Genomic DNA, 16,701 nt, shown 5'->3' with positions numbered 1-16,701 from the left:
TGAGGATGATAGCCCACCACGCGGTACGATGTTCGATGAAAATATCAAGAGCCGGCTCTAGAGGGACCGCCGAGGGAGGTTTGACCGAAGAAAAGCGAGCACCAGTTTCGGATAGGAAATGAGAGAGAACGCGCCGGCAGGAAGCTATCGAGTCCGGAGAAGATTGCTCGCGTGCCGTTGGCTTTCGTTCGATTTGACGGAGGGGTCGAGTGAAAAATTCTTAAGCGAGCATCTCCGACCCCGTTCAATCTACACAGGACCATGTACCTATACTTCCATGCTTTTCCATCTCATATATATATACATCTATATCTATATGTATACAACAGTTTGAACGTCTACGTCCGGCAAACAACGAGCATGCTAGCCGAGTGGAAACAAAATGACACGATAAAACCATGTGAAAATAAAATATTAGAGCTTAAGGGTCACGTGTGTGCTCGCTTGTATTTTCATAACCAACACTAGCCATAGACGGATGTATGTGTTGTAGATATGGCGAGTTCTTGTGATACTGCAGCAGCTATTCCGAAGTAGCACCCTACCGCAAAAGGTAGAATCACGCTAGCATACAGACATAGATGCCCGGTGCTCTCTCTCTCGACTTGTGTGCGCGTTTTTCTCTACCAAGATGATTTCCCACGGGATTTAAAATGGGCACTGCCGCCGCCACTGGTAGTTCTGATGCTGATGCTGATGCTAGTACTGGTACTGGTACTGATGCTGGTTACACTGGTAGTAGTAGATGTACACGATAGTTGAAAAGAGAAAACGGAAGTGTACGTAAACGGAAAGTACGCTGTGCTGCCCTCGGTTACTCAATTTTGCTGAAGCCAATTTTATTGGGATTTTAGTTTGTTACAGTAGGTCGCAATGTTGTTACTGCACATTGTACTTGTGATTTTAATCAGTAATTTTCATTGTTACATTTAAATCAATTCACTAAATTTATAAATATATTTAATCTTTGATTTTTTTTTTTAAATATTTAAATTACATAATCGACAGTCAGTTGATTAATACACGCAGAGTTTAAACTCGCGGTTGACCGATGAATATTGAAAATTATTATTGAATTGGATTTATCAGCACGTCATCGGGCACAACAGAAATACGATGGTTAAGCACTTTGATTTTACCCGCACGTAAATTTAATGTCATAAATATACCAAATAAATTTAGAGTCATGCTGATAATGCTGCTGGAAAATCCGTTTGCTCTCAACTAATATTTTTTTACTGCACCGCAAACGTAAAAAAATAAATAAATAAATAAAAAAAAAACCATCTGTTATTTAATACGATTTTAAAACCAGCCTACGTATTTTTTCACCCACCAGTTTGTTATATTTTGTTTTTTATCGCGAAATGTATACGCAGAGGATAAACTTTTCACGTCACTCTCAATATAACGGTTGCAATAATAACGGGCAATATCGCTAATGACTGGCTTTATTTGCCAGAGCGTCAATTAAAAACACACACGCTGATATAATTGGATGGTCCAAATGACGATTGAACAACCAAAGTGAGCCAGACAAATATATATATACATATATATATCCCTTGTAAAAACATGTTGACACTTTATGTCTTTTTTGTTAGCTTTATTATTTTTCATTACTTTATTCAAACTCTATATTTTTTCCAACCCCACCAGCATCCATTTATTTTGTTTAATATATATCCGTGTCTCCATTAAATATTTAAGTAATTAATCAATACACAGCATCAGTTGATGTTAATTAAAAATTATTAACAGCTCATGTAATATCATAACGCATTTGTTGATTTATATGAGTATATAAATCATATATATATATTTATTAAATTAAATAATAAATATATAATGAGCAAATAAATAAAAATATATGTATAAATTCAAATTACATGAGCATCCATTATATTATATTCTGCAATGAACATACAACAATTATATGCTGAATGTAAACCATCATTCAGTGATGGTTTGATGATAAATATGATAAACGATACGTTTGTTAATTTTGTTTTAAACTAAACTCATCGCGTCCCGGTTGCTCGCGCGCTCTCTCTGTACACCAGGACGCGAAAGCTCATATTAGGACTGGGTAGCTATTTATACCACTCATATGTGAAGAGAGATGTAGAGGAGAGACAGAGAAGAGCTTGCAGCTCGGTAGTTGGAAGGGTTGGGAGGATTTATAAGGGAGTTTCGGCACAGATGAAAAGACAGAGATAGACAGTTAGCAGGTCAGTCTCTGCGGTGTTGCCTATGAACAGTTTGGTTGATCCATTCAACCAGTTTCCACTGTACGTACGTCATTTCCACTCTCGTCTGTCATGCATAATCAACCCCGTTTTCCATCACCGAGCGAATCCAAGAATAATCTCTCCCCCACTACCGGTTTTCATAACTTATAGATTTTTAATGAAAAGCTTAATCCTTTTTTTTTGTTTCAGATATTCACGCGCTTTGGCAAAGTATTAAAAATTGTTACCTTCACTAAAAACAGTAAGTATTTTTTTTAATGAATTTTTATTTTTTTTATTAAAAGTATTATAAATGGAGGCGATATTTTTGTTGAATTTTTTTTATCTTAAATTTTATTTCATACAATAATTAGTTAACAAAAGAATTTAATAAAAGTTTTTATTTTTTTAACTGAAAAGAAACTCCGAAAAAGTTTTATATAAAGTTGTTTAAATTGGTGTTGAAAACTGACACGATGATTTAGAGCCTCTATATTTTATTTTATTATAAACAATATTAATATTAATAGGATATTTTAATTAATTAAGATATAAAACCCATTATAAGGTACTTTGAAATATCACTTGCTCTTGTATTATTAAATTTTTCACGTAAATTAAAACCCTCATCTCCCCTAATTGATTCATTGATCCCCAAAACCTTTAAGACTTTTCGTGATTGGTCGATTGGTCCCTTGCACAAATAACTTTAAAGCGATCAACATAATGAACAATTAAGATTTAAAAGTCAAGGTGAGGGTTGAAAATGCCTGGGCCTCGGTAACTTCGAACTGGGCTAAGATTTGACATTCAATTATTTTGACAGCTTAAGGGGTAACGGTAACCGATTTTCAATTCAATTTAATTTACGGACAAACATTAGAAACCTAAAATAGAGAGTCTTTAGCGTTTTTTGAAGCCTTAACAAAGAGCTAGAAATTTCGTATTTTCAAAAATTCTAATTCGTCTCCGAGAAAAATTGTTTTAAAATTCTCATTTACTCTACGAGTGTAACAGAGGCAGTCCCGTTTATTTTTCTGAGTGTGAGAAAGAGGTCCGGTACCTATCTTCTTAATGCTTTATAACTTAAATACTAATAATAATAATATTTGTTTATTTTAAAGGTACGTTCCAAGCACTGATACAGTATTCGGATACAATAGCTGCGCAGAATGCTAAAGCAGTAAGTACATTCCATTTTGTATTATAGAGTTTAGCCTTTTCAAGCCCCTTAAATTTCCGGTCTGCACACACGCACATCCAGTTTCTCCGGCAGCGGATTCCTTTGGGAAAGATATATCAACTTGGGAATATTCTTCCGACTCAAGTGCGCCTCTACTCGTGCGCGTGACGTGAATTATCCAGTATCCAACATTTTCGGGCCTCACTTCCGCAAATCGTGTGCAAGAATTATCCTGTTAATATTTAAATATTAATTTTCTACATGCCAATTTTTAACAACTTATTTTCTTTTCCTCCTCATTTTTTAGTCTTCGTTCCTTTTTACCCGCTACCAACATCCTACTCTTTTTATTCCTTTATCTTTTAAAAAAGTTTCTCTTTATTTTTTTAATCTAAATTCGAAATTATTGTCTTCGTACCAACGAATTATAACAAACGAGTCTGGCCTCTAGCGTTTCTTCTCTTCAAAGATTTTAATAGTCTCCAAGTAGAGAAAATTTTACCTTTTTCCTTGTAAATATATCTATACATATATATTTTAACTAACCAAGTTGCAGTGTAGACTCGTTGTTGCGCATTGCCCAGAGCTAAACTTTTCTTTTCTCCCTTAACTCTGGTTCATCTTTACCTATAGAATAAAATTCTTATGATCTTGTCATTATTGAGCATGTACACCTCACTTACTTACTAACTTACTTATTTTTTAATCCATAAAAAAAAGAAACATCATCTCATTAAAAAAAATTTGAAAACCACCTGACCCTGCGGGCCAGCCCCAAAACTCCCCGCTGTTTTCGAGCTCAGAGAACTTGTAAATTTTTGAGCTCTTCGAGCTTTGTTAGGCTGGTAAAATATACCTTCACTGAAAAATTATAATTTTTGTTCGACGATATCTTTGGAACGAATGAATCGATTTGAACGTTCTTGGTGGCAATCGAAAGGGCGCAACAAGACTCAATAAAACTTATTACATTTTGATGTGAATCGAGCAAGTGGTTTATAAGTTATACGCAAAAAACCAAAAACAAAAAAAAATTTTTATTTTATTCTTCGTACAACTCGTAAACTACATGACCGATCTACCCCAAAATCTAATCAATTTTAAGTTTTGGTGAGCCCTGTCGATTGCCACCAAGAACGTTCAAATCGGTTCATTCGTTCCAAAGATATCGTCGGACAAAAAAAGTTCACACACACACACGGAAGTCCATCCGGGAATAGTCAGAATAGCTTCCTAGGACCTCAAAACGTCGACATCTGATGAAAACTCGATTTTCGAAAATCGGACAGAAACCAATAACTTCCTTTTTTTTGAAAATTTTCAATTTTCTTAGCGGGAATTTAAAAATGAAAGAACAAAGTAATGTAATTAAATGTAAATAAAAAATATGACAATGGTGATTTAATTAGACCGGTTGGGTCAATGTAAAATTAATAATGGCAATGCTTATTACATGGAATATTCATTAGCGCATGTAAATATGCAAAATGGCAGTTGATGGCCGAGCGAGAGTAGACCGTCCAGGGAAAACGCGCCAGCGGTATAGTAGCAGTAGAGAGTACAAAGCTGAGTACTGAATACTAACATTAAAGTATAGTTGAGTCCACATATGTAACAGAGAGCATAAGTCAAACAAAGCCCGGCTACACATTGCTCGTCATATTAAAGGACCACGAATTCGCCCACGCGTTCGCGTCATTGTGCGGTCGTCGGTCCGCTACTGTATTATTAATGAAAATCAAATATTCCCATGTACACCCGTTCACCCTCAATGATATTGTCCATACTTGCCGCTGCCACCACCGATCCTTTTCAAATTAAAATTACATTAATAACATCTCCGTAACTTATTAATTAATTCGTTAATTAGTTAATTAATTAATTAATTAACTTGCTAATTAATTTACATTTTTTAAATCTTATTAATTAATTTTTTTTTTTACCACAGACTCTAGATGGACAAAACATTTACAACTCGTGCTGTACACTACGCATTGATTTTAGTAAAATGCAAAGTTTGAATGTTAAATACAATAATGACAAATCACGTGACTACACAAATCCGACGTTGCCGACAGGTGATCCAAATTTAGATGCCGCATCTTTGGCACTTGGTGGTGAATTACTTCCTCAGCTTCTTCTTGGTGCTGCTGGCACTCAGCCACGCGCACGTTTACCTGGTAAGTATTTTTAATATTTATATTATTTTTTTTTTAATTAATAAAACGTCCCACTTCTTTTACTTGTTCTTTTTCTTCTTCTTCTTCTTCTACTTGTTCTTATTTTACATCTTAATACTCGGTCTTAATTTTATTCTCATTCGCGTTCGCCAGCTGCTAAAGCATTTAATATTCACGTCAATCAATCAAGTGGGTTCTGTTTTATTAATGTAATCTCATGAATTACTTTAAATAGAGTCAATTACAGGAGCTCCGAGCGTCCTTGCGTCGCCTTTTGCCGCAATGCACGGGCTACCGTCGCCACTTGGAGGACCTTACGGTAATGGCGTGGCACCAGGTGCCGGACTTGCCGGTCTTGGTGGTTTTAGTCTTGGAGCGGGTGCACTCGGTGTACGTGTACCGGGAAATCCTCAGATATCCTCAGTCTTGCTTGTCACCAATCTTAATGAAGAGGTAAGTCTATCATTATTCATTATCATTTTAAACTACAAGTACATTTCATTATTATTTTTTTTTTATCATTATTTACCCTCCTTATCCCCCCCTGCTCCTCTCTACCCGTAAAAAAATATGTAATTTATAAATTGTAAACTTCCCGTCATTTTATGCTAAACATTTTAATTTATCCCAAACTTTTTTTTACTCCAATCCTCATTTTTTTTTTTTAATTTATTTTAAATACTCGAGCTGATTGGTATGTACATTAAAATAAAAATAAATGTAGAAGCTCAAGTAGAGAATACTTTGCAGTATATTTTCAAAAATATATAATAACTAGAGAATTTGAATTTCCTCATCGAATATAAATAAGTTTTATTATTTTTACAATTAATGGATCTGAAGATCGAAAGGTTTTTCGCGGAACGAAAATAAATTTCTGAAATTTTTCGCTTGAATGTTACACGCAAAAAATGGGCTTGAGAAATCTACGAATTTTTATAATACCGGCAAACTTGAAACAGGAAGTCAAGTCGTCAAAAAAATATATGCTGCACTATAGTTATTATTGTGAGCCTATAAAAATTATCTTCTACTAAAATTTCTAGTTTAGATGACTAATATTCGTGACAATTCATCAATAAGTTTTGAGTATAATATTTTTTGTAGTGTAGCATAATCATTTTTTGACAACTTCCTGTTTCATGTTTGGTTGACAGCATAATTCCATATATTTCTTAAGCCCATTTTTCTCCGAGTATGTCAGCTGAAAATGGCAGACCATCCCCAACTTCCGGAACTACCCCTAAGTAATCCGGCTGCCCAATTTAAAAACACAGTAAAAGACGAATTTTGAAAATCAATTTTTTAGTATTTTTAGTTCCAGTGGAGTCTTGTGGACATGATTCAATACTTCAAAAATTTTATTTTTGTCAGTTACTGTGTTTTGAAATTGGGCAGCCGAATCGCATTACATAAATTTTTTAAAAGTGTAAATGTAGCAGACATACGAAAATTTTTCGCTAACATACAAAAAAATTAAATAATTAAAAAAATTAAATTTAAAAAAATCCATGTACTGAATTTTGAATTTTCTAAAAGTGGATATTTTTATTTTTATTTTATAAACATTTTAATTTATTATTCCAAAGTTTTAAAAATTGTCAGATGTCCGCTAAGTTTACTAACGATCCTGAAGTTAGCAGACAATTAAAATTTTTGGGTTTTTTTTTAACAATTAAATTTGAAGAAAAAAAAATCAAAAATATGCACATGTAAAAAATTTAAAAGACTACAAGTGCAATTTTTTTAAATATTTTTTTTTTTTATAATTTAACGTCTAAAAAAAAGTCTAAAAATTATTAGACGTCGGCTGACTTCAGTATCATACATTTTTTTTAATTTTCTTTGCGCAAAAACCTTTCGATCTTCATGTACATCGCAATTAACAATTCGCGTTAAATTGTTTTTTTAAATAAATAAAAATTCAAACTGACAAATATTTAATAACCGATTAATTTAAAAAAAAAAAAACATTTGACGAGGAAATCGATTCTTAGTGCACATGTAATCCTCGTATATACCCAGCATAGATCCGATATATAAATACACGCATTAAATAAATCACCTAGTCATCACAATCCTATATAGATCCTCCGATTAATCGTAATTCCATGGCATCTCAATACCTCGTGATGCCCGGTCTGCCAAAAGTCCGTTTTATATTTTATTTTTCATTTTTATTCTCTAAACAAAAAAAATACAAAATATTAACGATCTATTGTATTGTAAATTTGTACATATCCATAAAACAATTGTCTAAAAACAAAACTAAAAACTAAAAAAAATATGAAAAACCGACCGGGCATGAGGATTTAGATCGCCAAAGATTACACATATATCTCGCAGCTGCAACTTGTCACTATACTATACTTACTATGTGTACTACTATTCGTCGTGTTTGCGCACAGACTTTACTATTATTTAAATTATTTATTTAACATTTCTCGCATACATTAACTAATTTTTTAAATCCACTCATATATATATTACATATAAAACAACAAACTTATTACTTATTATTAACATTGATATCTTTGTCTTCAAACAAAACAGAATTAAATTAAATTAAATTAATTAATTAATTAATTTAAAATAATAAGTTAAGCTTGTGCGCAATCACTACCCGTACTATTACATTGAAATCTATGTACTCGCTGACTACTGACTGGACTCTGTCTGTTCTCTGTGTAGATGGTCACGCCTGACGCTCTCTTTACCCTGTTTGGTACGTCTCCACATTTATATTATTAATTATATTACATTATTAATTATTATATTTAAACTACTCACATACTATATCAAATCACCGCTCTCTACATTATTACCATAATAATAATATTAATAATAATAATAATAATAATAATAACAATAATAATTATAATTATAATTATAAAGTGATAAATTAACGCGTATGTAAACAGAATTAAGTGAAAATAATTTTAATTCAAACGAACGCATATCAATATCCATTAATTAATTATATATATATTTAATTGAATGCGTTAATTAATTTTTTTTAAATCACGAGTTTCGCTGAATTAACCAAAAAAAAAGTGAATATGAGAATAATTGAAGCGGATAATTAATGATTAATTAAATTAATTAAAATCTACATTCTTATCTTTTATTAATTAATTTTTAATTTGTTTTTTTTTTATTTTATTCCACTAAATTTCCGTCATTTATTTTATTTTAAAATAATATATTAATTACGTTATTTACTACAAATTCTATATGTCTATTTATCATCGTCATAAACAATATACACATAAATATATATATTTTTATATATATTTATATATTACGTTCACAATCCTCTATTTCTAAACATATTTTTACCTGAGATTCTTCACAGTGATAAATTAATATAAATTATTTATTCATCCATTTATTATTTATTTATTTCGTCGCCTTCATATTTACATAAGCTTTTGCTTTAATAATTTTTTTTACAAGTAATTCCATAGGAAAATGCCATTTTGTTATTAATATGAGTTTATGAGGCACCTGGTATTTTATATTATCATTATCATTATCATTATTAATCTCATTACCATTATCATTATTGTTATTAGTTATTTATATATAATATTAATAAATTCATTTATTATTTTTAATGCTCATATATAATTAAATTCATTATTTTATTAGCCGGGTGCCTCTTGCATGATCTAGACCACGGTCCGATCGTACCCCGATATTCTCATATATTTAAAACTTTGTTTTTTTTTTTTGTAAATTTAAATAAACAAGATTAGTTTTAAATAATAGATATTAATTATTTACTTGATATATTTTATATATTTAATATTAATTTTCATAATTTTTTATAACAAACTAAATTATGAGGATGAAATTAGCAGATAACGGAAAATTTTTATATTTTTAAAAAACAAATTTAATATTAAAAGAAAAAAATTATGTACGAACGAATTTTTGTGAAAAATTTCGTTGCATTTTTGAAAATACTGAATAATTTGTTTTTTAAAATAGTGAAATTTTCGGATGTCTGCTATTATTAGTATCACATTTAATTAATGGTAATAATGTATTGCGTATATAGGCGTTTATGGGGATGTACAACGTGTGAAGATTCTTTACAATAAAAAAGACTCAGCCCTTATCCAGATGGCCGAGCCCCATCAAGGTCATTTAGGTAAATTTATAAATTTATTTTATTTTAATTAATAAAAAGTCAATTATATTTTTAATCAAATTTAGGATTTTTTTTTTAAATTACATTCAGTTATAATACAAAATTTTTCATATTACGCATCTAGAAAAAAAAATAGGACATTGTTACGCACGTAAAATATGGTCATTTGAACCATAGGCATCCGGAAATAGTCAAAATAATTTCCTAGGACCTCAAAACGTCGAGATCTGATGAAAACTCGATTTTCAAAAATTTAACCGAAACCAAAAACTTTTCTTTTTTTTTAATTTTTAATTTTCATAGCGGGAAGTTCAAAATTAGGAGATTGTAACCCGCGTAATATTACACTCGACCCAAAGGCGTAATAATTTTTTTTAAACCAGGGTCGAAAGTTCGATTAAAGTAAAAATAAAAAAACTGATGTTACATTTTCAAGTAGAGCTTTTTTTATATTTTAAGTACCAGACTGCAATTCAAAATAATTTTTCCGCGGTCAAGTTTTAAGACTGAAAACTAAAGAGTAAGAACCCGTAGTTTACTCTCATTAAATTTGTAATGAATAGATTAAGTAATTACGCCACCTCATCTATAAATGCTTGTAACTTTGTCAACTTAGTTCCGATCTCAAAGTAAACATAAATTCAATTTTTAATCTTACAAAGTAACCGAAGTTTTATTGAAAGTTTAATTGACTATTTATTTAAATAAAAATATCAGCACCGCAATGCAATAAATTTTCTCATACTTAAGTAATGAAAAATAAAAAAACTAATTAACGAATTATTAAAAATTAGCAATGACTCACATGGACAAACTAAAAGTCTTTGGAAAACAAATCAGAGTGGTGGTCAGCAAACACCAGACTGTCCAATTACCAAAGGAGGGACAACCAGATGCGGGTTTAACTAAGGACTACACCAACAGCCCTTTGCACCGATTCAAAAAACCAGGCTCGAAAAATTACCAAAATATCTACCCACCAAGTGCAACTTTGCATTTATCTAACATTCCGTATGTATTTAAAACTTTGTTTTATAACTTAACTTTAATAAAGTCAATTATTTTCAATAATTAATTAATTAAATTACCGTGACAAGTCATTTTAATTTATTCAAATTAAATCATAAATTCAATATAGCCGGCTAAAAGTTTTCTTTATATTAATAAACACTTATAAGTTATAATTTATAATAATAATAATAATTTTAAATTTATTAAACACAATACAGGGCAACTGTAACAGAAGACGAGATAAAGGATGCCTTTACGTCGAACGGCTTTACAGTAAAAGCATTTAAATTTTTCCCTAAGGACAGAAAAATGGCCCTTATTCAGATGCCCAGCATGGATGACGCAGTAGCAGCTCTTATTGTAAGTACTTGACATAAATACTAAGTTCAATTTTATTTAATTAGATTATATTTAAGTATGATAATGATTTGTGCTGACGAATTATTCATATCAAATCTGTTATTATTTTTGTTCAGTCAAAAATTTGAATTATCCGCCAATTTTTTAATGATTAGAAAACTTCAAATTTTTAGTCAGAAAAAAAAAAATTTCATAATTTATCACATGTGAGTTAAAAATTTAACTTTTAACATTTAAACCAAATATTCAAATTCGAAAATTCACGAATAACTTGAATTTTATAATTTGAATTTGAACTGAGTACTGATATTTTATGAAAACACTAAAAACTTAATTTTTAAAATTGAAACCAAGTATTCAAATTCGAAAACTTACAAATAATTTAAATTTTGTTAATTTTATAATTCGAATTTAAATTCAGTATTGATATTTTTCGAAAAAACTAAAAATTTAATTTTTTAAATAAAAACCAAATATTCAAATTCGAAAACTTACAAATAATTTGAATTTTTTAAATTCACCAATTCGAATTTGAACTGAGTATTAATATTCTACGACAAAACTAAACATTTAATTTTTAAAATGAAAACTAAGTATTGAAATTTGAAAACTTACAAATAATTTTAATTTTTTGAATTCAATATTTTGAATGTGAACTGAGTAATAATATTTTATGAAAAAACTAAAAATTCAATTTTTAAAATTAAAACCACGTATTCAATTTCGAAAAATTTACGAATAATTTGAATTTTTAGAAGTTAACAATAATTTATCTTCTGATTCAAATTTGAACTGAGTAATACAAATAACAATATTCTATAGAAATACTATAGGAAAAAATAAAAATGTTGTTGAAAGCTAACAATCTATAACTTATTTCAGAAAATGCACAACTATCAATTGAGTGAATCCAACCACCTGCGAGTTTCATTTTCAAAGAGCAACATCTAACAAGAGCGATCGTACATCGAGTCGCAGTGGTTCCAGCCATACGCTCTTGTTCACTATTGGACTCACTCTACCCTCTATGACTGATAGATCCACCGACTCTGCAATCGCTCCGATAATGGACTACCATTGACACACACACTACACAGATACTGCGATACTTTAGCCATCTCTCAGCGAATAGAACCCAACAAAACTCGCTCTCATTCGTCAACGTCCTTCAGCCGTAACACTTGACAATCCAAGTCAGGGGGAATGAGTACAAGGATCAAAAAAATTACTACAACTAAAACCAAGCTTGCGATTCCTCATTCCGCTCGCGGTCACGTCGGTCAACTTGTCACATTCCTAGACACAAATACCGCCAGTTAACGAACACAAATACTAATTAATTAATCTAATTATTATTATTATTATTATTTTAAATAATTTTTAAAAAGTGTCGCCTTTATCAGAGTGGACACAAGAGCCGATCGATAAATTCTTGTCGGATCTTAATATACAAGAGGTTATTCTCGAGCTTGAAATTACTGATCCTGGAATTGTCTCATTGAACAAAAATAATAATAATAATAATTTTATTTGCTAAAGAAGTTAATTAACGAGCCGAGTTTTCGATTTAAATGTGTCAGTTACGGCGACCTAGAGACTATTGTCTAGATTAACACAATTATCTATAGTCTATACTCAATAGTTATAAAGTAATTAAAGGATCTGAAGACTTTGAATGTTTAAAAAAAGTTAAGAAGGGCTTGCCGAATAAATAGCAGTTAAATAATTACACTCTTGTACAGAATCCACGTATCGTAAGATATTTTACAAATAAGCCGGCCGCATTAGCGTCCAATTGCTGGTGATTCATATATTATTAATTATAATTATAACTATAATTATTATCATTATTAGAATATAAGGAATTTTTAAGACCGCAAGACGAGATCTTTTTGCATAAATTAACTTCACATTCATTCTTAACGGCTTATCGGTGCTACTATCGTCCAACACATAAATTATTAATTATTCCTGTTATGTCTCGAGCGATAGCCTCACACCCGCCGAGAATGTTTGGATTTAAAAAGTTTATTAGCAAGAGATAAATTGTGACATTAATTAAGAGCACGGAAGAATTAAAGTAAAAACGAATAATAGGTGTCCAGTATTCAACTAGTCGGTCGTAGCCATCACCGTTGACAGCGATAACAAAAATAATTAGTATGAAAAATATTTAATAGTAAATATTAATAATAAATGCGAGCTAAACGCAAGACAATCGTGCTGTGATTTTTGCATGAACCAGCACATCAGATGTACAAAAAACTTCATTAATTAATTAATTAATTAATCAATTTTTAAAAATCAGATCTTTATTTTTTAATCCTGCATGTGGAAATTTTATTTTGTCACGGCTGTCAACGCGCGCGATTCAGACTGCATTTTTTAAAGAAACATATATATACATATGTATATATATCGCGTTATTAATTCTAAAAGGACATATTTTTATACGCCCTTTGGATTTAGTCATTAAATTTAAAGCCAAAAGGGCATTCAATTTTTTTTTTTTATAAATAATCAGACTAGAATTTTTCTAAATCTGAAAATTGAAAAATCATTTTCAGCTCTAAGGTAAAAAACCTAGTACCCGATCAGGGAACTAGTACTTGATCACTTCATGAATTTGTATATCTATACTTAGTAAATATAAATATCTAAATACGTGAGTGATCGGATACTAGTTCCCTGATCAGATACTGAGTCTCTCCCCTTAAAATAAGTCTACAAAATTGTCAATGAAAAAAAATTATACGCCCTTTTGGATTTAGTCATTAAGTTTAAAACCAAAAAGGGCATCACTTTTTTTTTATTAATAATCAGACTAGAATTTTTCTAAACCTGAAAATTGGAAAATAATTTTCAGCTCTAAGGTAAAAAGACCTAGTACCCGATCAGGGAACTCGTACTCGATCACTTCATGAATTTGTATATCTATACTTAGTAAATATAAATATCCAAATACGTGAGTGATCGAGTACTAGCTCCCTGATCAGGTACTGAGTCTCTCCCCTTAAAATAAGTCAACCAAATTGTCAATGAAAAAAAATTACACGCCCTTTTGGTTCTAAAAACTTCCCTAAAGCCAGAACGTATAAAAATATCTCCTTCAAAATTAGTAACGCGGTATAAATCTACATACATATAAATAGTTTTTAAACTATTATTTTAAATAATTGCATTGAACAAGTATTATACGCACACGATCGCTGATATATCCACATTATACATTAACATGTTATATTAATTTTAATCTAAGTTAATTACTATTTTTTTTCTTTGTTTATTTCATACTTCTTATTTACAAATACGTATTTTTTGTCTAATTGATAGCATGTAATTATTATTTAAAAGGATAAGGATCGTTTAACATATCGCCGTTTCATATATTTGAGTATATTATTAATTATGACTAAGATAAATAATAAAATAACAAACAAGAACAAAAAAATGAAATAATATGTAATGTATTTTACAGAGAAGACGGGTTTAAACTGACAAAGATTGAGGGATTTTAATTTAATTAAGCTCACGCTAAGTATATTATCATTGCCTGTGAGATTGATAATATTAATTCTCATGATATGGATTTATGTAATGTGAAAATTGTCTTCCATCGGCAACTCGATCGTTCACCTCAACATTTATAATAATAAAAATATTAATAATAATAATAATAATTATAATAATAATTATAATAATAAATAATAAAATAAGTTATTAAGGCCTTCAGTCTTTGTTTGTTTCATGCCCGTTAAAGTAATCAGTTTATTGATTATTGATTAGTTGTAAGAAAAAAAGAAAAAAACCATAAAAAAAAAACATATTGATGGTAATTAAAAGTAATTTAAATCAATGTTATATATTGATGTAAGATATAAATGCATTAGATATATATGATAGGTAAAATTAGTTTGCAGACTGTAGTGTTATTAAAGACAGGCCCAAAAGTATATAAAATAAATCATGATATATATATAAATAACAAATAACAAATATATTTAAAGTAAGAAATGAATGCCAGCGAAATAGGAATTAGCTGGTGTTGTATTTTATTATCAGCTGGCCTGGCGGTATATAAATTATTAATTTTATTTTTTATTTAATATTTTTGCCCCTCGAAATCAAAGTCTCGATTAATAGATAAAGCTATCGATTTATAGTAAATTAAATAAAAAATAAAGAGAATAAATTAAGGATGATATTTAAAGTAAACAAACAAAGTATTGATGTTTAAAATAATATTGATTGAATAATTATTAAATTTTAAAGTTACGAGTTACGCGTAATGTCGTTTTCGACAGTTATTGTTTTACAATTAAACGGAAGGACTCGATTTATGTGCCGCGTTTAATTCATTTTCATTTATCATTGACCCAAGTATTTTTTCACTATTTAGTTAACTACTACTACTATTATTATTATTTTTATTTTTATTATTATAATTATAAATAAACTTGTGTACATTTTATCTGAGGCATGACGCTTTGGAGTCAATGACATTTCATTACTGTATTAAAAAAAAATAGCAAGCAAATGCGTGAAGTCAAAAAAAGATCAGGTCGTGTTATAAAAAAATATTTTATTTAAATTTCCAATAACTTTTTGAACTCTATTATTGTTTTAATATTTTTATACTTTTTTTTGTATGCAAAGTAAAATTAAATTTTAATTAAATTTTTTTATCGCACGATTTGTTAATTTAAAAATTAAATAAGCGAGTGCCGGCCCCGGGCAGTTTGTATTTTGTGCCAAACTAGGCTTAAATATTTAATTTAATAAACAGAAAAAAAAGTAAACTATGAACATGACGATGGGAAATTTTGGTTAGCAAACCAACAGACCCAGCGAACTGAAAAAAAATCTAAGCAAAGAAAATAAAACTCAGTTAAATATATAAATATATTTGTATAACTGACCAATATATAACATATATAATAGATAATAATAATAAATAAATGCATTTAAACTACAGCCGGCATGAGCGAAAGGGGCCAGTTTGAATCTATGAATCTGTATTAAGAATCTCCAGTAATTGTTTTAAATAAATAAGAGCCAATCAACGGCGACTAAATTATTAGAGTTCCGCAACAAATATATTAAATATTTAAATTTCCACGCAAATAAAAAATAATTATTGCACACGCACAAGTAATTATAGTATTAAAAAATTGTAGACAGCGATTACTATTATTATAATTATAATTATAATTTTTAATTTTTAATTAAGAAATTTTTTTTATGCATTTTTATTGCCACTTATTGTAACTGCTTATGTTTTATTTAATTTTTTTAAAACTTACTATTTTTAAATCATTTGAATATTCATTTTTAATATCCATTTTTATTTTATTTTATTATTATTATTATTATTATTATTATTACGATTATTCATTTTTTGTTACACCACTGGTGCACTTTCATGCTTATTTATATTATACATTTAATTAATAACAATTAATTTTTTTTTTTTCGGTGCTTCCTCTAAAGATTTAAAACAAATCCTCGATAAAAAAAAATCCACTCCAATTCCTCTCCATTATTTTTATATATTTATTTACAAATAATAGTATACTTTAT

At 29.4% G+C, this 16,701-nt stretch overlaps 1 protein-coding gene across 5 annotated transcripts in view; it reads left to right on the top strand.

Annotated features, from left to right (window-relative positions):
* LOC130663777 (polypyrimidine tract-binding protein 2) overlaps positions 1 to 14,814 on the top strand; it is a 142,689-nt gene extending 127,875 nt beyond the window's left edge. For all 5 annotated transcript variants that reach the window (XM_057463223.1, XM_057463225.1, XM_057463221.1 and 2 more), the window contains exons 7-15: positions 2,442 to 2,493; positions 3,356 to 3,414; positions 5,363 to 5,594; positions 5,830 to 6,047; positions 8,286 to 8,319; positions 9,658 to 9,750; positions 10,545 to 10,761; positions 10,980 to 11,121; positions 12,004 to 14,814. In XM_057463223.1, the coding sequence (XP_057319206.1) occupies positions 2,442 to 2,493; positions 3,356 to 3,414; positions 5,363 to 5,594; positions 5,830 to 6,047; positions 8,286 to 8,319; positions 9,658 to 9,750; positions 10,545 to 10,761; positions 10,980 to 11,121; positions 12,004 to 12,072 (1,116 nt within the window). In that variant the 3' untranslated portion in view covers positions 12,073 to 14,814. The remainder of the gene's footprint in view (positions 1 to 2,441; positions 2,494 to 3,355; positions 3,415 to 5,362; positions 5,595 to 5,829; positions 6,048 to 8,285; positions 8,320 to 9,657; positions 9,751 to 10,544; positions 10,762 to 10,979; positions 11,122 to 12,003) is intronic.
* Positions 14,815 to 16,701: the final 1,887 nt, after the last annotated feature.

Source organism: Microplitis mediator, chromosome 2, assembly GCF_029852145.1.
Source record: "Microplitis mediator isolate UGA2020A chromosome 2, iyMicMedi2.1, whole genome shotgun sequence".
Classification (NCBI taxonomy): Eukaryota; Metazoa; Arthropoda; class Insecta; order Hymenoptera; family Braconidae; genus Microplitis; species Microplitis mediator.
This window is presented reverse-complemented; position numbering and strand designations above follow the sequence as displayed.